Source organism: Eptesicus fuscus, chromosome 13, assembly GCF_027574615.1.
Source record: "Eptesicus fuscus isolate TK198812 chromosome 13, DD_ASM_mEF_20220401, whole genome shotgun sequence".
Classification (NCBI taxonomy): Eukaryota; Metazoa; Chordata; class Mammalia; order Chiroptera; family Vespertilionidae; genus Eptesicus; species Eptesicus fuscus.
This window is the reverse complement of record NC_072485.1, coordinates 2,724,161-2,746,969: the sequence shown is the minus strand read 5'-3', so window position 1 is coordinate 2,746,969 and position 22,809 is coordinate 2,724,161. Positions and strand designations below refer to the sequence as shown.

The 22,809-nt window shown below is 59.9% G+C and overlaps 1 protein-coding gene across 1 annotated transcript in view; it reads right to left on the bottom strand.

Annotated features, from left to right (window-relative positions):
• DSCAML1 (DS cell adhesion molecule like 1) overlaps window positions 1-22,809 on the bottom strand; it is a 305,318-nt gene that overhangs the window by 36,698 nt on the left and 245,811 nt on the right. The window contains exons 11-14 of the mRNA XM_008150117.3: window positions 11,804-12,003; window positions 11,166-11,262; window positions 9,489-9,617; window positions 19-186 (exon numbers count right to left, since the gene is read on the bottom strand). Of these exons, the coding sequence (XP_008148339.2) occupies window positions 19-186; window positions 9,489-9,617; window positions 11,166-11,262; window positions 11,804-12,003 (594 nt within the window). The remainder of the gene's footprint in view (window positions 1-18; window positions 187-9,488; window positions 9,618-11,165; window positions 11,263-11,803; window positions 12,004-22,809) is intronic.

Here is a 22,809-nt window from a genome sequence, read left to right as displayed (position 1 = left end):
GCAGGGCGAGGGGCTCACCGGCCTCCTCGGTGCTGACGGTGAGCCCTTTGCTGGGCTCGCTGCGGCCGATCTTGTTGAAGGAGTACATGCGGATGCTGTACACGGACGCCGGGTGCAGGTCCACGATGTTGGCCTGGTTGATGGTGGGGGAGATGTTGCGCGTGGACTGCTTGAAGTCCCAGGAGTCTGTGGAGAGGACGCTCGTTTCCAACCACAGCCGGGCAGGCGCCAAAGCCCCGCCCAGCCTCGAGCATCAACACACCCGATCTCGAGTGAGATGCCCAGGAGGGGCCCGGCTCCCAGAGGCTGCGGCGCGAGGGCACAGCCGTACCTTTCCGGAGAGGAAGGGTCTGCTCCATGAGGCCCAGAGAGACCCAGGAGCGCCCAAGCATGCGCGCAGCAATGCACCCATAGAGGTCGAAACCCAACTCTCCTAGGGCCTGGGCTGGCTCCCGACTCAAACCTCAGACAGGGTCAGACAGGACGCTTCCGGAGGTCCTCCCAGGACCACCGTCTGCTGCTGTCTCCAAGGGCCTGGCTGGGCGGGCCCTTCTTACTCGTCTCTCACAGCACACAGCGGCCTGTCTGAACCGGGAGCGCCCCATCGCCAGTAGTCCCCCTGCGAGGGGGCAGCCACGCACCCCCTGCCCTCTCTGTGTGTGCCTGCGGACTTCCTTCCCGTGTGCACTCTGTGGGGTGGTGTGGGGTGTGACCTGGTCTGACAGGGGACAGACCCAGTGCCAGGGTGCCAGTCCAACCTCACCTCTTGCTCCCCAGCAGGAGAATGGCCTCAGAGTCTTTAGGGTCAGGCCAGCAAGAGGATGGGCACGTCCCTGATTTACCTGCGGGCACCGGCAGCCCATGCCAGGGCGAACGTTCAGCCAAACTGTGGCGCGTGAGAAATACCAGGTGACTGCCAGGGCGCAGGGACAGCGTGCCTGCATCTCAACAGGAAGGCAGTCATCTTTTTTAACAAAATATCTTTTTATTGATTTCAGAGAGGAAGGGAGAGGGAGAGAGAGAGAGAAACATCAGTGATGAGAGAGAAGCACTGACCCGCTGCCTCCTGCAAGCCCCCCACTGGGGACCGAGCCCAGAACCCCAGCATGTGCCCTGACTGGGAATCAGACTGTGACCTGGTTCAACCCCTGAGCCACGCCGGCCGGGCTGCAGGCATTCCTTCAACGTGTTTGTGCTGTGCACGTCCTCGGGGGTTCCAGAGAAAGGTGGGAAGGAGTTGCAGTTACAGCGATGCCCAAGTGAGGACCCCCAACCTGGGATTCATAACCAGACTCCTCTATTGGCACTTCACGTTGAAAAGCACAGAAGGCAAAGCGCAAGCTGATAGGAGGCTTTAAGCGTCTTCCCAGTCTAGTTTCCAGGCCTTTTAAACCCACAGTAGAGGCTCCTGACGATTCTCAGTAGAAAAGATTACATGGTATTCACCACAGCTTAACCCCTACACCAGAAAAGAATTCTAGAACGCGTTTTAGAGGGTTTTTGAGCGAACACCTGCTAAATCAGGAGCGCCGCTCACCAGAAGAAGCTGTTCTTCCAGATTCTGGTTCACTGAGGTCTTCATGTTTTTCAAAACACCCCCCTCAGCTGCGCAGGCTCAGCACCTGTGCGGGCATCGCCCAGCGCCCCATCGGCAGCTTTGCATTTAATTCTTTGGTTTCACGAGCCCAAAAAGTCACACGTGTCAGGCTGTGGATGCTCAGACACATCCTGTCCTTATCTTTCAACCTCCCCTCCCCCAGCAGGAGAGGCGCTCTGTGGCTCGCAGGTTAAGCCAGAATTGCACGTATGCAGGCTGTGACCTGCTGTGGGCGCCTCTTGGTTTGGGAGGGATGGGCCAGCGAAACGGAGCAGGTGCTCGCTCCTCTCTGAGGCACCTGGGAGCTGGTGCCAGCTCACACATCTTACTTGATCTGCCGTGTCTGTGCGTGGGGAGCTGACCGTGAGTCAGTGTACGCATGTTCGATGAGTGTAGGCAGAGGGGGCCCACACGATGTGTTTGAACACAACGGGGCTAGGGGAACAAGGTGCTAATATTTGCCAGCCCCTGCGATGTGTCAGGTGTGCACGGGGCAATGTAAACAGTCACCAGTTACTCCTCACCATTCACTGACATGAACGCCATAAATCCACAGCGAGGGGACCCTCAGGCGCCTCGCTGGGTTACCACCTGGCCTCCCAGGTGTGTGCCCCCTCCATCTGGTCCCTTGGGTTCCCCAGTGAAACACCCTCTGGCTTTTCTCTCCTCTCTGGGCCATTTCTTTGCTGTCTGCTTTGCAGGTGCATCTCCCCTCCACTCCCACTAATGAATGGTTAGTTCTGACAGGCTCCATCCTGTACCCGCTGTCTCTCACTCCATATGCTTTACCTACCCATGACCCTATGCCCACCTATACACAGATAACTCACAGATTCCATCCAGCCCAGATCTCCCCTTCGAACTCCAGACCCTACAGCTCACACTCAACATGTCCACAACAGAAGTCTTGACCATGCACCCTGCAAACCCACCACCTCCTGGATTCCCTGACTCATGTTGTGCCAGAAACTTAGGTGTTATTCTGTTTTTAAAAAATATAGTTTTATTGATTTCAGAGAGGAAGGGGGAGAGAGAGAGAGAGAGAGAGAGAGAGAGAGAGAGAGAGAGAGAGAGAAACATCAATGATGAGAGAGAATCATTGATTGGCTGCCTCCTGCATGTTCCCTACTGGGGATCACATGCCTGCAACCTGGGCATGTGCCCTTGACCAGAATTGAACCCGGGACCCTTCAGTCCGCAGGCCGATGCTCTATCCACTGAGTCAAACCAGCTGTCTTAGGTGTTATTCTAGATGCTTCTCTTTCTCTCCCTGCCTATCAAGTCCTATAGCTTTTGTGTCCCATGTAGCTCTTGGGTCTCTTCACTTCTTTCCACCTCCATCCCTACCCCACTGTCACCTCTCACTTGGACCAGGGAAATGACATCCCAACTAGTTGCCTCCCAGAACCCACTGTGTGCCCCTCCACCTGTTCTCCACACTGCAGCCTCATCACTCTACAAGGATGATTGGCACCTCTTACAGGCCACGCACTCTATCTTGGCATTGAGAATGGTTTTCCCAAAACAAATCTGCTACTAGCACCCTCTTGCATAGAACTCTTCAATACATTTTCCTTGTCCTTAGGATAAATACACTATTTCTTTTTAAAAATATACTTTTTCACTTTAAAATTACAGTTGACCTACAATATTATATTAGTTTCAAGTGTATAACCCCATAATTAGACATTTATAACTTATGAAGTGATCACCTGATAAATCTAGTACCCATTTGACACCATATATATAGTTATTACAATGTTATTGATTCTATTCTTGTCTGGGAAGCTCTTTATTTTTCCTTCAATTTTAAGTGATAGCCTTGCTGGGTTAAGTAATCTTGGTTGTAGGTCCTTGCTTTTCACCACTTTGAATATTTCACACCAATCCCTTCTGGTTTGAAATGTTTCTGTTGAGAAATCAGCTGGCAGTCTTGTGGGTGCTCCATTGTAGGTAACAGGTTTTCTCTTGCTGCTTGTAAGATTCTCTTGTTGTCTTTACGCTTTTGCATTTTAATTATGATGTGTCTTGGTGTGGGCCTCTTTAGGTTCATCTTGTTTCAGAGTCTCTGTGCTTCCTGGACTTCACAAGGTTAGTAAAGTTTTCCATTATTACTTTTAGGTTTTCAATTTCTTGTTTTCACCTTATGACACCTCCATGATGTGAATGTTGGTACACTTGAAGTTGTCCCAGGAGCTCCTTACACTATTGATTTTTTTTTCATTCACTATTGACATTTTAAAAAAATTCTTTTTTCTTTTTGCTGTTCTGATTGGGTGTTTTCTGCTTCCTGTGTCTGCCAAATTGCTTCATCTACTCTGCTGTTGATTCCCTGTAACATATTCTTCATTTTAGTTAATGTATATTTTTCATTTCTGACAGGTTCTTTTTTATGTTTTCTATCTCCATTTTTATCTTTCCTTCTGTTTGTTAAAGTTCTCACTAAGCTCCTCCACTCTTCTCCTAAGCTCATTGAGCATCCTTATAACCAGTGCTCTGAACTCTGCATCTGGTAGATTGCTAATTTCCATTTTGTTCAGTTCTTTTTCTGGAGTTTTGTTCTGTTCTTTCATTTGGGACATGTGTCTTTGTCTCCTCATTTTGGCAGCCTCTCTGTGTTTGTTCCTGTGTGTTAGGTAGAGCTGCTACCTCTCCTGGGCTTGGTAGAGTGGCCTTGTGTAGTAGGTGTTCTGTATGGCCAGTGGCACAGCCTCCCTTGTCACTTGGGTGCTTCAGGTGCACGCCTGTGGGCTCTGTGCACCCTCCTGATGTAGTTGAGCCTTGATTGCTGTTGGCACATTGATGGGAGGGATTTACCCCAAGACTGATAGGCTGCAAGGATGAGCTGTGACCACTGTGGGGGATCAGCTGTGCAGGGGACAACCCCGTGGGAGGAGAACTCACTTCAGTTTGGGGCTCAGGTGCTTCCTGAGTCCACCCCTTGAGAGTGTCCCTTGTGGAGGTGGTTGGGTGGTGCTTCAGCATGGTCTGAAGATGTCCGCTGGGTGCACTGGCTCTGGGGCCTCCTGGGAGGTGCAGACAAAGGTCAGAACTGCCTGTGCCCTGTCCGGGGCCACCTGGCATGAGATATAGAGAGATCTGCAGATGGCTGTTACTTGTGCTGGACTTTGATGTGCCCAGGAGCGGTGAACCAAGGCCTGCTGCCACTAGTGCTGGGCCTGGGCCCCTTGGCAGGTACAGGGCACACAGAAGCCGTATGCTGGTGTTTGAGAGATTTAGGAACACAGCAGCATGAGCCAAGACAGGCTGTTTGTATGGAAAAGCCCCTGAGAAGGGCTTGGGTGGGCCTGCATGTTGGGTGGGCGAGGCCTCTGGGAATCACCAGGGCAGGTGAACAGTGTTAGCTAGGTTGATGGTGAGTCAGATATGGCACCCACCTGCTGGCTCTGTGGGAGGCAGACTCAGAAAAGGAACAATGGCCTCTGCCAGCACCTCTGTCTGGGAGAACGCTGCCCCTCCAGCTCTCGCCCTGATGCCAGACACTTCAGTTCTTCCCCGTATGTCCCTGGTGCCTTTCAAGGTGCTGCTTCAGCGCTGGAGCTCAGAGGGAGTCAGTCAGAATAAGTCTGTGTCTGGGCCCTTTAAGAGGAACTGCCTGGGCACCAGCAGCCTCTGTGCCACTCAGCCACAATTCCCACTGGTTTTTACAGCCAGAAGTTATGGAGACTTCTCTTCCCAGTTCTGGAACCCCAGGCTGGGGGTCTGGTGTTGGCCTGGGACCCTGGGTCCTCAGAGTGACCTCTGCAGCTGAGATATTCTTCCTGTTTTTAACCGTCACTTGTGGGTGTGGGACCAGCCTCCTACCATCTCAATGTGGCTTCTTCTTCCTATCCTTAGTTGTAGGACTTCTGTTCAGCTAGATTTCAGGTGGTTATGAATGATGGTGGGTCTGTGGTTTAGTTGCATTTTTGATGTGGTTGCGGGAGGTTTCGATCCCTGCATTTACCTATGCCGCCATCTGGACTGGAAGCGCCAGACAACATTTTAAACATGACCCAGGCCCTGCAACATCTGGCTTGGCCCCCGCGTTCCAGCTTCATCTTCATCGCTCTCCTCTGCACGCCCCCAGCACGCAGAGCCCCTTTCCTGGCCGGTCTTTTCGGAGGCTCCACTGTGAGCCCAAGGGACGCTGAGCTCCCTGAAGAGTCATGTCTAACACTTAGCACGCCCGCCAGCCTGGCAGGTGCGGGCCCTTAAGCCGTTGCTGGCTTTGGGTCAGAGCCTCTTTTTCGTCCTTTACTTTGGCTTGGGCTTCCTCTACATTTGTAGTCACGGTAAATACCCTGCCTTTCCCTCCCTTCCCTCGCTCAGCTGCCAATCATAGGAAGGTTCGGGGGGGGGCAGCCCAGAGAGTGGCCCCCCATTTTTTCTGCTGTTGCCAGTCCTTTGCAGGTGGAGTTGACCTTGTGTTCCCAAATCATCTTTGATGTTGGCACAAAACAGCCCTCTCTCCACAACCCTTCCAGGCTAATGAGTCGAGTCAAATCTGGCGGCCTCGGGCCGACTTTCCAACCATGATCACTGCCATCTCTCTGACCCCGAGCAGCTGGAACCGGGGCCTGCTCTCCTCCCTGTCCTCTTCAGCTATCTCAGGGTGCTGCGTGGGCCTTGGTGAGTTCCATCTCTTTTACTATTCCCTTTCATTCGAGCCTGGCTTACCCAGATTAACATATTTCATTGAGGGCTCTCTCCCCCTTTCTTCATCAAAGGGTTTATGATGCAAAATATTCTTCCTGAAGAAATAAGGCAGTGGCTGGGGAGATGCCAGTGCCGTCTGCTCCGTGGGCTGCTGACTGGGAGGGGCACGGAGCCTTTGGTTTTGCAGGAGACGCAGTCACTGTGGAGGAGCATCCCGACAAAAGCCACATCTGGAGCATCGAGCGGCCTGCTCTTGGGAAACACGTCCATTCTGCATCTCTGATCTCCTCCTTGACCGCGTTCTGAGCCCGCGTGGCCATCTCTCCGCAGCTCCCAGGGGAGGTCCCTGGGCCTCAGCTGCTCACAGCCACCCAGCACCAGTCCCTCTCCCAGCCACACTCTGGCTCACACGGATGACACGTCACACAGGCCAGCTCACGTGTGGCCAATGGCCAGTGCCACGAGGCTGCCTGCTGGGCATGGAGGCCGTCCTCAGAGAACCTGTCCCGGCTGCTTGTGTAGGGAACAGGGGCAAAATGTGGCGCCTGCATCTTTAACCCTGCACAGTGCCACCTGGTAGATGTGTGTGGACGCTGCTGCCTATCATCCAGCATTCGGGTGGCATCACTCAGCTGCCCCGGCCAGGAGAGCCGGTGTGCGCGGTGGCTTAGGAGGGCGGGCGTGGGAGTCTCCCTGTCTCTCTGGGAGGATTAGCATGAGGACCAGGCAGAGAACCTGGCAAAGGCCCAGTTGGGGCAAAGAAGGGTCGGGACAGGGGAAGGGAGAGGAGAGGCACAGGCTGGGGGCCGTGGAGGATTAGAATGTGCCAGGCTCCGTGCCAGGCACTTCCACACCCGCTTATCCTTACGGCCCCAGGAGTGCATGCTGCTGTCTGTTTGATGGACAGAGAGATGTCCCCGGACATGGGGTAGCTGCTGAAGGTCACCCGGCTCTGACCTTGGTCAGCCTGTTCTGCTCTGATGGTGGTCCTTGTTCCACTGTTCACACGCAGGAAGAAGGTCGATGTAAACACACGCACACGCACACACACGCACACACACATCTCCCTCCTCACTCTCGTAGCCCATCCGTTCCCTAGGAGACCTTCTCAGGTCCCATGTGATGGTTTGTGGTGTGTGATGTGGGATTGCGTGGCGCAGTGCGGTGGCTCTGGAAGCATGTGTGCACATGTGTGTGCAGTGTATGTCCTCATGCCAGCTGCACTGCATGCTCCCAGGGCGGCACTGTGTCTGCGATTTCTTTTCCTTTCCTACCACAGGGCTGTCACATGATCTGCGAGAGGTGAAGGCACTCAGTGCATGCTGCTGGCTGACAGGCACAGGCCTCCCAGCCTGCAGGTCCCACAGGGCTGTCCGTGAGGTCTGTGACTCAGAACGGGGAGGGACTTGCATTACTAAGGGTTTCCCACAGCCTGTGCGAGGTGTCTGCAGCTCTCAGAGCTCTCCGGCCAGGCGGGCCCCGGCGTCCCACCTCCCCCGAGGAGCTCGCTGCTGCTGGCCTGACTCCAGGGGTCACCTGTGGCTCTCCCGCATCCTTCTCCTAAAGGCCAGACAGAGGCCGTGGGCGTGGGACGATCTGGAGAGTCCCACCTGAGGGTGGGGGACTGGGCCGGCGCTGTATTTCTCTACAGGTGCAAAGCCCCGTGGGAGGGAGAGTCTGAGGTTGCTTTCATGGCCTCGCCCTCCACTTTGCCCCCCTGCCCGGCGCCCCCGCTCTGGTCCTCACCCCTCCATCTTCCAGACCCAGCTCCAAGCGGCCTCAGCAGGATCAGAGAGATGCTCCTCTGCACCCCTCCTGCATGCAGGGTGAACTCGGGGTGCAGGCTTCCTCCCCAGCGAGACCCTAAGCTTCTCCTTGTAGAAACCACATCAACCACGGCCCCAGTGCCCTGGGCGGAGGGGCTGCTCCTCGTGAACCCCCAGCTCAGAGCTGTGCCTCTGTCTCCCTCCCCTCCCCCACAGCCAGGCGGAGCACCTGCGGGGTGGGGCGCGGCTGTGCTGGGTGCGGGAGGACAGCGGGGCCAGCACTGGGGCAGCCAGGAGCGCGCTCTGTGCTAAGGAAGGCAGGAGGGGGCTGGAAAGCTTTGGGGGGAACGAAATCTTGGACCTCGTCTAAGACCCACAGGAGGAGGCGGACTGGCAGGGAAGGAAGTGGGGAGGGCTGAGCGCCCAGGCTGCTGTATTTAAAGGATTTGAAAAGCGTACACAGCTACGGAGCGAATCCCAAAGGCACAAGAGGGTCCGGAACGAGAAGCTGCTTTCCTCTCGCTCCTGCCCAGGGGCCACCCAGGGGCCCTCACAGGTCAGACCCCCTCCCCCGGCCCCTGCCCCACTCATTGCCCTTTCATCACGTGCCACCCTGAGAGAGTCACGCAGACGTGAGCATCAATGCCTGCACCTCACCTTTGGCGTGGTTCACGTTCCAGGCCTCTTGTCCCTCTGGGGCCCCCTCTCCCGGACCATGCCCCCCCTCCTCCCCCGCCTGTTCCCCAGAGACCCAGGGCCACTGTCCGCTCCGCCCATCTGCCCACAGGGTCACAGTGGTGGGCAGCCTCGCAGGAGCTGGCTGCGTCCTAGGGGAGGGGCCTGGGAGGGTTCCTCTTCCAGGGACTCCCACCCACCAACGACCCAACCCAGTGGTCGGCAAACTCATTAGTCAGCAGAGCCAAATATCAACAGTACAACGATTGAAATTTCTTTTGAGAGCCAAATTTTTTAAACTTAAACTATATAGGTAGGTACATTGTTATTAACTTAATCAGGGTAAGTGGTATTTTGTGGAAGAGCCACACTCAAGGGGCCAAAGAGCCGCATGTGGCTTGCGAGCCGCGGTTTGCCGACCACTGACCCAACGCATTCTCAGCAAGGAACAGCCGTCCAACTCCCTCCCAGTCACCGCATCGTCCCAAACCAGGACGGCTGGTGACCCGCCACCGCGGTGTCTCTGACCCACAGCCCCGCCCGGGGCCTTTGCATTGCTTTAACTCGGACCACCCTGGGCTTCCCGGGGCAGCACCGGGAAGGAGGAGCTGGGACCCCTCCCCACGCTGTGGGCCTCCGTCTGCTCCCTGGGTTCCGAGTCCCACCAGGGTCCCTCCGCTTGGAAGCCACAGGGGCTGTGCACTGGTGCGTGCTGGCGTGCCCGCCTGGAGGGCAGCCCCGAGGCCAGGGCGGGGCAGCGGGCGGGGCCCTGGCGGCTCAGCGCGGCGTACCTGACTTGTTCTTGTACTCGATGTCGAAGCCCGTGATGATGCTGTTTCCATCGAACCGCTGGGTCCAGCGCAGGTTCATGCTCCGGGCCTTCACCTCCCGGATCTCCAGCTCTGGGGGGTCGGGGGGCTCTGGGGCGTGGCAGGGCGGGGGCAGAGTGAGGACGGCAGCAGAGAGCTGGGCCTCCTGTCCATCCCAGGGACGCCCGGGGTTCTGCTGACCTGGGGTTAGTGTCACCTGTAGTCTACCCAAGGGCCCTGGGACCCTGCAGTGTGGGCCCAGTGAGGCAGGGAGAGGCCTGGCACCCGGTTCGGCAGGGGGATCCCCACTTCCTTTCCTGGGTGGGGGCAGCCCCTTTGAGGGACTCCTCAGAGCTGATGGCCTGTGTGTCCCCCACGCTGAATTCCCAGCTGTTTCCAGCCTGACTCCCTTCCCGCAGGCCTCCAGGCGCGCCCTTCTGCAAACCTTGCGCTGGAAGTGCGCCTGGGGAGCCCTTAGCGCCCACTCTGGGCAGGAGGGAGGGTGGGATGGCCTCCTCAGGGCCGTTTCCTGTCACCCTCCATCGCCCTGTGGGAGCGGCACTGCCCCTGCTCCATCGCCCTGTGGGGGTGGGCACTGCCCCTGCTCCATCGCCCTGTGGGGGTGGGCACTGCCCCTGCTCCATCACCCTGTGGGGGTGGGCACTGCCCCTGCTCCATCGCCCTGTGGGGGTGGGCACTGCCCCTGCTCCATCGCCCTGTGGGGGTGGGCACTGCCCCTGCTCCATCACCCTGTGGGGGGCACTGCCCCTGCTCCATCACCCTGTGGGGGCGGCACTGCCCCTGCTCCATCACCCTGTGGGGGGCACTGCCCCTGCTCCATCGCCCTGTGGGGGTGGGCACTGCCCCTGCTCCATCACCCTGGGGGTGGGCACTGCCCTGCTCCATCACCCTGGGGGTGGGCACTGCCCTGCTCCATCACCCTGGGGGTGGGCACTGCCCCTGCTCCATCACCCTGGGGGTGGGCACTGCCCCTGCTCCATCGCCCTGGGGGTGGGCACTGCCCCTGCTCCATCGCCCTGTGGGGGTGGGCACTGCCCCTGCTCCATCACCCTGTGGGGGTGGGCACTGCCCCTGCTCCATCGCCCTGTGGGGGTGGGCACTGCCCCTGCTCCATCGCCCTGTGGGGGTGGGCACTGCCCCTGCTCCATCGCCCTGTGGGGGTGGGCACTGCCCCTGCTCCATCGCCCTGTGGGGGCGGCACTGCCCCTGCTCCATCACCCTGTGGGGGCGGCACTGCCCCTGCTCCATCACCCTGGGGGTGGGCACTGCCCCTGCTCCATCGCCCTGTGGGGGTGGGCACTGCCCCTGCTCCATCGCCCTGTGGGGGTGGGCACTGCCCCTGCTCCATCACCCTGTGGGTGGGCACTGCCCCTGCTCCATCACCCTGTAGGTGGGCACTGCCCCTGCTCCATCGCCCTGTGGGGGGCACTGCCCCTGCTCCATCGCCCTGTAGGTGGGCACTGCCCCTGCTCCATCACCCTGTGGGGGGCACTGCCCCTGCTCCATCACCCTGTGGGGGGCACTGCCCCTGCTCCATCGCCCTGTGGGGGCGGCACTGCCCCTGCTCTTGAAGTGGAGTCAGCACAGGCACCTGGTCGCTGGGAAGGGCAGGGAGGGATTGTGGGGCAGGGGGGCTACCTTGCACCGTGAGCTGGATCAGGCCCCGGTCCTCCCCGTATGAGTTGATGGCGTGGCAGCTGAAGAACACCGAGTCCCCACGGTCCGCGGGCTTGAGCTGGGAGGTCAGCAGAGGCAGGAGGAGGGGAGAGGGAGGGAATGGGCCTGGTTTAGAGCTGGTCTGCTGCAGAGGCTCACTGCAGGGGAGGTCAGCATGGCCTCTTCTTCTGGGAGGGAGCCCTCTGGGGTTTTGCCAAGGGCTCCTATTCCCAGACAGTCCCAAGGACGGACGTGGAGGGAGGGGTGGAGGGGCAGGAGGAAGGGAGGGCCCAGGGCCCAGGAGGGAGAATGGAGGTCCCAGGGCGAGGAGGGAGGGGGGCCCAGGGCCCAGGAGGGAGGGAGGCAGGGGCCCTGGAGAAGGGGCAGGGCTGAGGGTTGCACACAGTTCCTGGCCTGGGGCTGGGGAGGGAGATAGAGTGAGGCTCTAAGGCGAGGTGTCTAGATAGAGAAGTGAATAGCTAGGAAAAGGGAGGTAATTTTGGGGATGAGGGGAGGGACTCCCCAAACTTTCTATTTACCTCCATTGGATACAGATGTCACAGCCCTGGGATCCCCACTTCCTGAGAGTCGGGGTCCCTGAGCCGGGCGTGGGTGCTCACCTTCAGCGTGGAGATGACCTCGTCGCCGCTGTCCTTGGTGGTGATGGCGTAGCGCATCACCCTGTCGGGGTCGATGACCGTGTCCCCCTTCTCCCAGCGGATGATGATGGGCCGCTCACCCCGCGCCGTGCAGTTCAGCTCCTTGGCGTGGCCCTTGATGGCGATGGTGGTGTTGGGGTGGGAGGTGATCATGGCCGGGACTGGGGAGGGAGAGGGCGCGGGAGGCCCCAGTGAGGGAGGCGAGGCTGGGGACCAGCAAGCCCCTCCCCCACTGCCCCTCCCCACGGAGCCCCTTATCCCCAGGCGGAGGGTCTGATAATGGCCGAGGGGGGCTATAGGGAACCCCATCTGCCTGTCCCCTTTCTCCTTCCTCACGCATGACTGGCAGCCTCTCTTTACCAGGGATTCTTCCATTCCGTGGGCCCTGGTTCAGAGTGTTTTAAAATGCACACCATGCCTACAATTACAGAGGAGACCAGATATACTGAAGTATGGCTATGAAATATTAAACCCTCAGAAGCACAGTTTTGAAATAGTATAGCGCACATCCACATGTGTGTTTATTACTGCTATCCGAGAGGCCTGGCGCTGGGTCACGCTAGCAGTCCTGTGACGTGATGGTAATGACATTTGAGGTGTCTGCACAGGGAACGCACACACTGGCCTGGGGTCCCACGGCCGTGGTGAGAGCAGATGGCAGAGGGAGCACCCCCCAGGGAGGAGGGTGAGCGCCCCCTGGGACGGGCACAGCTGACAGGCAGGATGCAGCCCCGGGGAGCTCAGGCTCCGGTGTGTCCGCAGGCCTGGCCCCGACTTCTCACCACCTCCCCGGGCAGACTGGCCTCTCAGAGCACAGGCCCCTGCGGACACTGCGGGAGAGCCCGTCAGTCACGCCGAAGGACACCGACTGGGAGGGCTGTGAGTGATGGCAAGAGTCAGACACTCCCGCCCGGCTGGTGTGGCTCAGTGGCTGAGCCTCGACCTATGAACCAGGAGGTCACGGTTCGATTCCCGGTCAGGGCACGTGCCCAGGTTGCGGGCTCCATCCCCAGTGTGGGGCGGGCAGGAGGCAGCCGCTCCATGATTCTCTCTCGTCACTGATGTTTCTATCTCTCTCCTTCTCCCTGCCTCTCTGAAATCATTAAAAATATATAAAAAAGGTCAGCCACTCCCCCACCCCACTGTGGAGGCCCCTCTTCATACTGTGTCTGCAGAGCAGCGCCCGGGTCACCCAGCCCAGCACTGTCCTCACAGCCGGCTCCCTCGGGGCGCGAGCCCCTGCCCTCCGGGGCTGGCCCTTTCTGTACCTCCCAGTGTCCTCCCCTCGCGTTCTCCTCTAGTTTTAGAGACCTACTCAGAAAACGGCCTCCCAGCAAACTGGCCAGCTCACCTGCTCTTAAGCGCTAAGCCTTTGGAGCAGGGAAGCCATGAGCCATGGTGGTGTGGCCGGGGATGCTTGGCGGTGGACGAGGCGTGGTCGGAATGGTGTGGGGGAGACGGGGCGTCTGCTGTCCCTGAACTCACACCGAGTGGCCAGCCACCGCCTCCCCTCTGCCTTCTGTCCTGTGGGACCTGGTATGAAGGGCCCCGGCCCCTGCACCAGCAGCTCAGCCCCAGCTCATCAAATAACGAGGCAGATCCCTTTTATAATGCATGGCATTACACCAGGACAGACAATAAAACGCGAGAGACAAATAACGAGGCGCAAGTTATAATGAAGAAAAAGCCTGCAGTCACAGACATCCGGGTATGAATTATTGACTAAGGTTTTACACTCTCAAGGATGTGCGCAGGAATATTTTTCCATCAAAGATTTGCATAATTCACTCGGATAAACCTGGGTGGAATACAGAGTGAGCTTCTACATCAACACGGGATTTGCATTGCAGATGCCTCCGTTTTTCCTGGAGGATTGAAACGTGGGGGGCTGGGTGGGGGGAGAGGCAGCCGGGCTCTTTCTGCTCTTCCCCCCGTGAGGGGGCCCTCCCCCTGGGCAGGCAGAGCCCAGAGGTCTTCCTGGGGGAGGGGGCCTGATCCTGAGAGGCAAAGCCCCAGAGGAGCTGGGGGATGTTTATGCAGAGGTGTGTGTGTGTGTGTGTGTGTGTGTGTGTGTGTGAGAGAGAGAGAGAGAGAGGAGAGAGAGGGAGAGAGAGGGAGAGAGAGAGAGAGAGAGAGAAAAGGAGAGAGAGAGAGAGGGAGAGAGAGAGAGAGAGAGAGAGAGAGAGAGAGAGGGAGAGAGAGAGAGAGAGAAGAGGGGGAGAGAGAGAGAGAGAGAGAGGGAGAGAGAGAGAGAGAGAGAGAGAGGGAGAGAGAGAGAGGGAGAGAGAAAAGTAGAGAGAGGGAGAGAGAGAGAGAGAGAGAGAGACAGACAGAGAGAGAGAGAGAAAGAGAGAGAGAGAGAGAAAGAGAGAGAGAGAGAGGGAGAGAGATGGGGAGAGAGAAGGAAGGGGGAAGGCGTGGGAGCAGGGTCTAGCCTCAGCACGGGTCCGAGCCCGAGGGCGGGAGGGGAGGGCAGTCTTCCGGAAGGAGGCTTCCAGGCTGTGCACGGAGTGGACGCTCAGGCACAGGCTGTTCCGCCCTGCAGGGGGCGCTGCGGCAGCCTGTGTGGTGCTGTGAGTGATAAGGGACACCCGCTGGCTGGATGAGGCCTGAGGCTTGGCCAGTGGAGCGGGGAGTGGGTTTCCGACTCCATGTGCCCCTAAGCGACGTGCCTCTGAGCAGTTACAACCTGCACATCCTCGTATGCCAGTCCCACCCCAGGGAGCTTAGCTTCCCAGCCAGGTCTGTCCCAAGAGCCAGCATGGGGAGCCGAGACGTCCGGGTCCCGAGATCCTGGACCGGCCCAGAGCCCACGGGCCCGCCAGCCCCGAGGGACAGCCTCCCGGGCCTGCGGCGGGTGCCCTCACCCTCCCGCCCGCTGGCTGCTTGCTGTGGCCAGGAGCGCAGGCAGCACAACCCGATGCTCCTCGCAGGCCGCCCAGGAGGCCCGTCCAGGAGGGAGAGGAGACGGCTCCTGGGCCCCACCCAGCTCGAGGGGCTCGGGGCCAGAGGCTTGGGTCTGTTCATGTTTCTACCGGCTGCGTGGCCCTCGGCGCCGTGTACCTGCCTGCCCCAGCCTCGGGCTCACCGCCTGTGACTTGGAGACACGGCTGTCTGCCCTGAAGAGCTGTTATGGGGCAAACGGGGTGCATACACGTCAAGTACCTGCCACGAAGCAGATCCGGGGAGAACGCTCCCCACCCACGTCCCCCACGCTGCTCTCCTGCTCCCAGGAAAGCGTCAGTAAACACGTGCACAGGCCAGACCCTGTCTGCCAGGCTCTTCCCAGACCCAGAGCCCTGGAGCTGAGGACCGCAGCCACGTGTGGCCACTGGGCACCGGGAACGTGGCCAGACCCAGCGGAGCTGTGCTGCGAGCGAAAGCCATGTGAGCCTTCAAAGCACGGGAGGAAAAGGCGTGCGCGACCTCCTCAATACCTCTCATATCGATCGCAGGCTAATGTTTTAGGTATACCGAGTTACATGAAACGTACCCCTACAAGGCACCGCCCCCGTTTCTTTTTGCCTTTTGCGGGTTTGAATGACACGTACAGCTCGCATCTGGTTTCCATGGAATGGCCCCTCTTTTGCATCACCTACACGAACCTTCTTTTACAGGTGAAGCAACCGCGGCCCCGTGGTCACGGTGCTGGTGGAGAGCAGTGCGCCGCAAAGGGCCGGAGGGGAGAGGCGGCACTGCCTACGCAGCAGCCACCCTCGTGGCGGAAGGTGCGACCTCCCCGTCCCCAGGACTCATGGCTGTGACCCCCCCCCCCCGCCGTTACTCCTGCGCGTGGGCTGGGCTGGGCCCTCAGCTGGGTGTCAGGCAGCTGGAGTGTGACTGGGAGATGGGCAGACTTCACACCGTGCCACCAGGAGAGTGGCTGAAGCTGGCACGCGCCCCGTGCAGGGAGCGGGGAGCGCAGACCTCTTTGGCCTAAGGAGGGATTCCCTGGGAGCCTTTCTGTTTAGGGAAGGGCTGCGGTGGAGCAGCGAGCCCTGCACGGGAGGTGGAGGGCAGCGGCAGAGAGAGGATGCAAGGGAGAAAAAGCACACACAGGGGTCAGAGGCCTTGTGTTGGGCCCCCGGGGCCCGGACCCTGGAGGGAGGGGAAGCTGGTCTGGGGATCCAGCTCCTTGCTCTGGGAGGCGATTCTATGCTTCAGAGCACATTGCTCCTGGCATGCGGGGTCTTTAGCTCCCTGTCCTGGGCAGGTAGCAGAGATCCTGCCCCCCTCTTCCCCCTGCCCCACAGCGTTTCTGCCAACACCTGAGCAGAGAACTCTGCCCCTGTGCCCCTCCTCCAGGCCCTGCTGGTGGGACCCCAGAGAAGGGGCCACGGCGCCCTCCTGTGCCCACACACTGGTACAGATGGCCTTAATGAGGCAGCATAAGAGGCTGCCCCCCTGCATCTGATCTCTTCCCCCACCCCAGGCCTCCCGCCCCGCCTTGGACTGCAAGGTCTCTCTGCTCCACCGAATTGCAGTAAAGAACAAGACTGGACTCTCCCTGCACCAGACCTGGCTGTGCCCCAGGGCAGACCCCAAGAATTCCCTGGAGACACGTGCAGTCATCTGCAGGAGCACGTACACACACACACACACACACACACACATGCACACGCACATGCACACACGCATGCACACGCACATGCACACACACACACCTGTACATACACACACGGTGCCCTTTGACGGGGAACTTCCCATGAGCCGTGTGCTGGCAGTATTCTAGCACCCCACCTGCACCCACTCCTGCGAGGTGGGTCCTGCTAGTATCCCTGGCCCCAAGCCTGGGTCTTGATGTCTTTCCTGACTTAGTTCCGTGGTCCACGCCTATGACGGGGCAGGTGACAAGCTGGATGGCTTGGCCTCTTGGTCATTGCTCAGTGATGCCCCCAACACCCCGGAGAAGTCAGTCTCGCTGTCCCCATTGTTCCACCACTTTTTCAAGCGACGGCACCGAGGCTTCCAGGAGGCAATCCCTCCCTCGTTCCGCCCGCCCTGCTGTGGCTGCAGGGCGGCCGCCCTCACCATCTGTCTGTCTGCCACCGCACGCAGGCTCTGGCTCTGGGAAATGGAATTTGCTGTCAACAAAAAGCCGTGGCTTCTGTGGTGGGCAGTTCAGCAGCCCCTTCCAGGGGGGCGGTAGGGAGCAGCTTCAGGGGCAGTCAGAAGGGGGGCTGTGTGCACGGCGGGGTCCTGCATGACCAAGGCTGGCAGCAGCCACAGGCGACCCATCGCTCCCACAGGACCGGAGACTTGATGAGGTGCGCGTCTCCGCTTTCTTGCAGTGAGTCAATGAGCAGCAGGGAAACTTACGTTTTGTACAAAGAGGGGTGCCGGGAGCTTCTCTGGGGACTGGGGAACAGGGAGTGGCTGGGCTGAAGGGCGTCAGGGACATACTCCCAGGGGCCAGCTGCCCTGGACGCATGGCTCCTTTCAGGATGGCCCTGTAGGTGGGAGGTCTGTGCGAGGACCTGGTGTGAGCTTGGACCGGTCGTTCAGTTTACAGCCCCAGCGCCGGCGCCCGGCACGGCACCCCGCACGGAGCGGCCAAGTAGGGGCAAGCTCTGGGCGAGGCCAGAGGGGCTTCCCACGGGCCCCAGGGCCCTCCTCTGAGCCCAGGTCAGCGCCGTTGCCTCTCCGGCAGACACAGCCTCTCCGACCCGGCATGACCTGCTGCAGGGCCCCGCCTCCTGTGGGACCGTGAGACCCTGCAGAGGAGCCTCTCTGTGCAGGACTGAGCACGCATCTGTGGAAGGAAGGAAGGCTCTCGATGCCGGCCGCCTCTCCTGCCACCCCTGCCCATGCCCTGGGCCCGCCTGCCCTGGGCGCGGTCAGACTCGCTCCGGGGCAGGGCGAGCCTGGCTGGTGCTCGGGCCACCATCTGATGGCTCTGCAGACCTCCCCCCCGCCCCCCCTCCCCCATCGATCGGGTCTGTGGCAGACTCCGGAGAGGAGCAGGGCGTGGGCAGGGTGGAGTCCCCCTCCCCCCGCCCCCACCTTCGCTGGGGCTCCTGACACAGCCAAAGGGGAGGAAGCCGACTTCAGAAACAAGACCGTGCCAGGATCCGACGGAACTGGTCCCGGGTGTGAAATCCCTCGCAGACCGGCCCGTGACCCTGAGGTCCTGCCCAGACCAGCTGCTAGTTACGTTGTAACTTGACGTGAGGGGCTGACAGGATTTTAAACACCAGAGACACTCTGCTTCCTTGCTCGCCCCCAGGTTTGCAGATGGCGTCCCGGACCGCTCCACCCGCCATGGCGTATATACGGGGCCCCTGCTTGGTGCTCCCTTGCTCCCCCAGCGCTCCCTTCTCTGGGGTCCCCCCTCAGAAGCTGGTGGGAGCCCGGAGAAGGGGCTGCTCCTTGTGGTTTACAGGGCACTGGACTTCCTTCGTGAGGAGCATCTGGTTAAGTGGCAGGGGGCTGTCAGCCCTACTGTGCGCTGAGGAAGCAGCTCAGAGAGGCCGTGGGGCCTTTAAAGTCACACAGCTGGTGAGCACAGGAGGGAGGCAGCTCTGAGTCCCCTTTCCCGGTGGAGTCTAGCCTCTTCTGCCTGGCGGATGTCCCTCCCGTCCTGGGCTTGGTCCCAGGAGTGGGAAGCCGTGTGGGAATGACATCCATGGGTGGATCCCGGTGGGAGTGGGAAGGAGGCTGACACCGGGAGAAGGCTGGAGGGGGAAGCCAGGCGGGGCAGGCGGGCTGGGGGCAGAGCAGGGGCAGGGGCGGCGAGTCAGTACTCGTTCATCTCCCTCCCTCTCTCCCCACCTGGTGATGGAGCTCAGCTGTGTTTCCTGACAAGTCCCCTCGTCACCAGGGAGGGAAGATTCCGTTGTGAATGCCCCAGGGAGAGCAGCAGGGTAGGGGAGGAGGATGTGAGGGAGTAGGATGAGAATGCCCGGCGGGTGGGAGGAGTGGGTGCTGCGCCCACAGGGAGAGCCATCCCCAGCCAGGAGGGAGCAGCTGGGCCCATCGTCACCTGATGTCATTGAGACTCCCATGTGCGTTCTCTCACGTGCATGAACTCACTCAGTCCTTACAGTGACCTGATCACTATTCCCACTTTACAAATGGGGAAACTGAGGCTTAGAGAAGGCAATTGCTCAAGTTCACACAGTCAGTGAGTAGCAGAGCCACGACTCAGCCCGGGTCTGTGGCTTTTCCCCCCAAGGTGATGCCGGGCAGAGAAGGCAGAGGGAGAGGAACAGGCACCAGGAAGGGGAGTCCCAAGAGGCCAGATTTTCTAAAGAGAAACCAGCCAAATGTGGGGGAAGAAGATTGGTCTGGAAACTAGGAGACTGAGAGATGATGGATCTGCTCTTTACGGCGGTGGCCCGAGGGAGGGGTGGAGGTTCCCAGGCTCGGCTACACAGACGCGTGACCTGGGGATTAAAAAAAGTCTCACAGCACAGACCCCACCCCAGAGGCTCGGAGTTATCATTCCTTAAGGGCACCCTAACCCAGGTGATTCCCACTGTGGTCCGGGCAGGATGGCAGGGCTGTCAACCCTCCCTAATAGATGCCTCTGGTCCTTCCTCTCGGCAGGGGGAGCCATCTCTAAGCCAGGGGGACTGGCAGAAGGGCAGGGCGTGGTGCGGGCCACATCCTCTTCAGGAGGCCCTGGGGGAGGCGGCTGGGGTGCCCAGGCCCACGGGCTTCTGCCTAGAAACGATGTTCTCTGTGGCGGGCGGACAGCTGTCCCGCTGCCCTTTCCTTGCCTCTGGGACAGGCCCTTCCTGAGAGCCCTGCAAGCCAGCTCGGGGCCTCAGCTCCTTTCATCTCTGAAAGGATCACGCGTGCCCAGCCTGCCCATTAAATGAGGGGCCCTCCTTACCGCCAGCCCAGCCCAGCCCGCTCCCTCCCTCCAAAGCTAGTGTCTCTGCTCCTGTTAAGGAGACCCCGACAAGAGCTGGCCCTGCTTGGCGGGGGGGCCAAGCTGCCACGGGGCCTGGCTGGCGTGCAGGGTGGCGGGCCTGGGGCGGGCGGGAGCATCTCTTTGCGCTCAGCCCTGGCAGCAGCTCCAGGCTTCCCCGGGAAGGACTGGGGTGGAGGTGCCGTCTGGTGTGTGTCTTTCTCTTCTTAAAGAGCCAGGGTCACGGCGTTGTTAATTTGATTGCACCCACTTCGGCTCCTTGTCTCCCCCGATTAGCCAAGCTCCACCTGAAGCAGGAGATTGATTCAAATTGCGTGGCAGCCGTCAGCCTTGGCTCTGAGCTGGCGGGGAGGTGCCTGGGGCTGAGGGCTCGTGGGACCCTGGCTGGCCACCACCCGTGCACGTGGACGGCAGCACTGGCACGCAGTGTGTGTGAGGGGTGCTGGTCCGGACGGGACCGTGGGACATGGGCTGCGTGTGCTGCGGCACCCGATCTCACCAGGCCTCGCTTTCTCTGCTATAAGGGTGTCCGTCAGTTCCTCACTTGGCTGCTCGCCGAGGAGTAGCCGAGCAGGAGGCGGGGGGCTTTTTAAGCGAGGCGGGACCTGGCTCTCCCGCCTCTGGCCTGCACGTTCCCCAGTAGAAATGACAGTAAGAATAAAATGCCTCCCCTGGGGGGATGCTAATGATGTGCAGCCCCGGCTGGAGCTCTGAGGAGTGAGCGCATTGAGTCCACCGGTCCGCGGCGGTGGGCGGGCTTTCATTCCTGTTTCAGAGGTGAGAGGACACTCAGCTCTCCACTGGCTGCCAGCAGAAGGCTTTCAGGAACAGAAGGAGGCGAGCCGTCTTTTGTAGTTACTGGAAGGTACTAGAACTTGGCGAACTCTTTCTGCCGAGGTCTGGCTAGTAAATATTTCAGACTTTGCCGGCCATAGGCCCCCATTGCAAACCCCCAGCTCTGCCCCTGTGGCTGGAGAGCATCCGCGGACAACAGGGCATGAAGGATGGGCATGGCTGGGTTCCAGATGGCAGCGGGCCAGGCCCCGCCCCCAGCCGTGTGCTGCGGGGGTGGGGTGGGGGGGGGGAGCTCGGGGCCCAGGAGGGGCTGGGTCCGGGGCTCCTGACCAGGATGGGGTGTCAGAGAGGAGGCTGGTTGGATTCAGACAAGGGCAGCTGAGGGATGCTGGGAAGGAGAGCGTCTCAGTGTCTGAGTTCTGGGAAGCATAGCGTGTGGGCATAGAACACTGGCGTGGGGACTGCCGCAGACGCTGGGCTGCTGCGCCCCGGGGCCCGGGGCTGTGACGGGGTCTCTGTGGATGTGATTAGGATGTCTTATTGGTGCGCAGGGTGGGCCCTTGGTCCAATATGACCGGTGTCCTTACAAGGAGAGGGGAGACCCCACAAAGGGAGGATGGTATGAAGGCACAGCGAGAAGGCCGCGCCTGGTGGAGACGCCGAGAGTCACTGGGAGCCCGAGGACAAGGGGCCCGGCTGCCCCGGAGCTGCCGAGCTCGGCCCGCTGACACCGGGGATTGCTAGCCTCCCGGAGCCGACAGAGAACGGGCTCTGCTCTCTAAGGCCCCCGGTTGGCGGCTCCTTGCTGCGGTGGCCCTCGGACAGCAGCACCAGGTTCCAGCGTGTGACAGAGGCTGTCTGTGCGGAGTGCGCGGGAGGACAGGCCACAGCCTCTCCTCCGTGGAGCTGGGGGCTGCCTAAGGTGGGGGGTCATACGGGCTCTGCTCTCTCCGCTCTGTGAGGAGCTCGCCCCTTCCACTCCCAGCCTCACGGACAGGCTGGCCGTAGGCAAGGTGCACGAGTGTGCAGGGCCACCCCCTCCCCCGGCCAGGGTAGGCGCTCGGCCGGCGCTCAGTCACCACTGAACAACAATGAGCGGCGGCAGGCAGGACCTGAGCCGCACCAACCGGAGACGTTTCCTGCAGAATCTTCATTTTGCCGGTCTCGCATCTCTGGAGACAGAAGAGGCCCAGATGGGAGCGACTTTGGAAGCCCTCACCCACCCCAGCACCACCTCTGCAACCCGGGGCCCAGGGCACAGGCGGTCCAGGGGGCTGGGGGCGGGCTGTGCCTGAGGACACCCAGTCCACAGCAGCTGTCCCCAACGGCATGGCCCTCAGGGCCTGAATTGTTCTGTTCTGTCCTCACTTTCCCAACCAGGCAGCAGCTGTAAACGATGCTGAGGTGCTCGGAGAAAACACATTTTGTAAATCAGGGCAGCGTCATGTGTGTGGGCAATCACATACACACACACACACTCATGCACACATGCACACTCATGCACACACACTCACACACTCATGCACACACACACACACACTCATGCACACACACTCATGCACACACACACTCACACACACTCGCACACACACACACACACTCACACACTCATGCACACACACTCATGCACACACACACACTCGCACACACACACTCACATACACTCACAGACACACACACGCTCACAGGTTCCATGTGGCCCTTCTCCGAGAACCAGCTCTGGAACCCACTCCCACCGGACCCCGGGCCCCTGCAGCTCCGGGTTGGTGTCTGATGTCAGGAGTCATGGATCCCCGGAAAGACAATGCTTAGCTCCCAAGGCCGTGAGTACCTGCGGCCACCCTCCCCGTCTCCTCCCCCGACGCCATTCGTGCCTTTCCCAGCTCTGTGCCCTCACCAAGCTTCTTCCTCATCCTGGAATGGGGTGACCTTTGCCCCTGTTGGTTCTTGTTGTCCGAATCCTTCTCATCCCTCAAGTCCCACTAGCGGCTGCTGCATTTGTGGAGCTTCTCTTGACTTTCTCTTATTGGCCCCCAAGTTACCGTTGATTACGCCACCCGATTCTCTTTGTTCCACCTTGCTCGTGGTGTTTAAAGGCACTCGCCGCCTTGTACATCTGAGTTGTTTGGGCGTATGTGTATCTCCCCTTCAAGATTCTAAATTCCCTGAGAACACAACTTCACTTTCCTCACCGCTAGATCTGCAGCACCTGGGACTGGCGGTGCTGCTTGTTGATACGTATTTGGTGCCAAGTACAGCGCTGGCTGCTGTTAATGCCCCCCTTAGCCCTCACCGA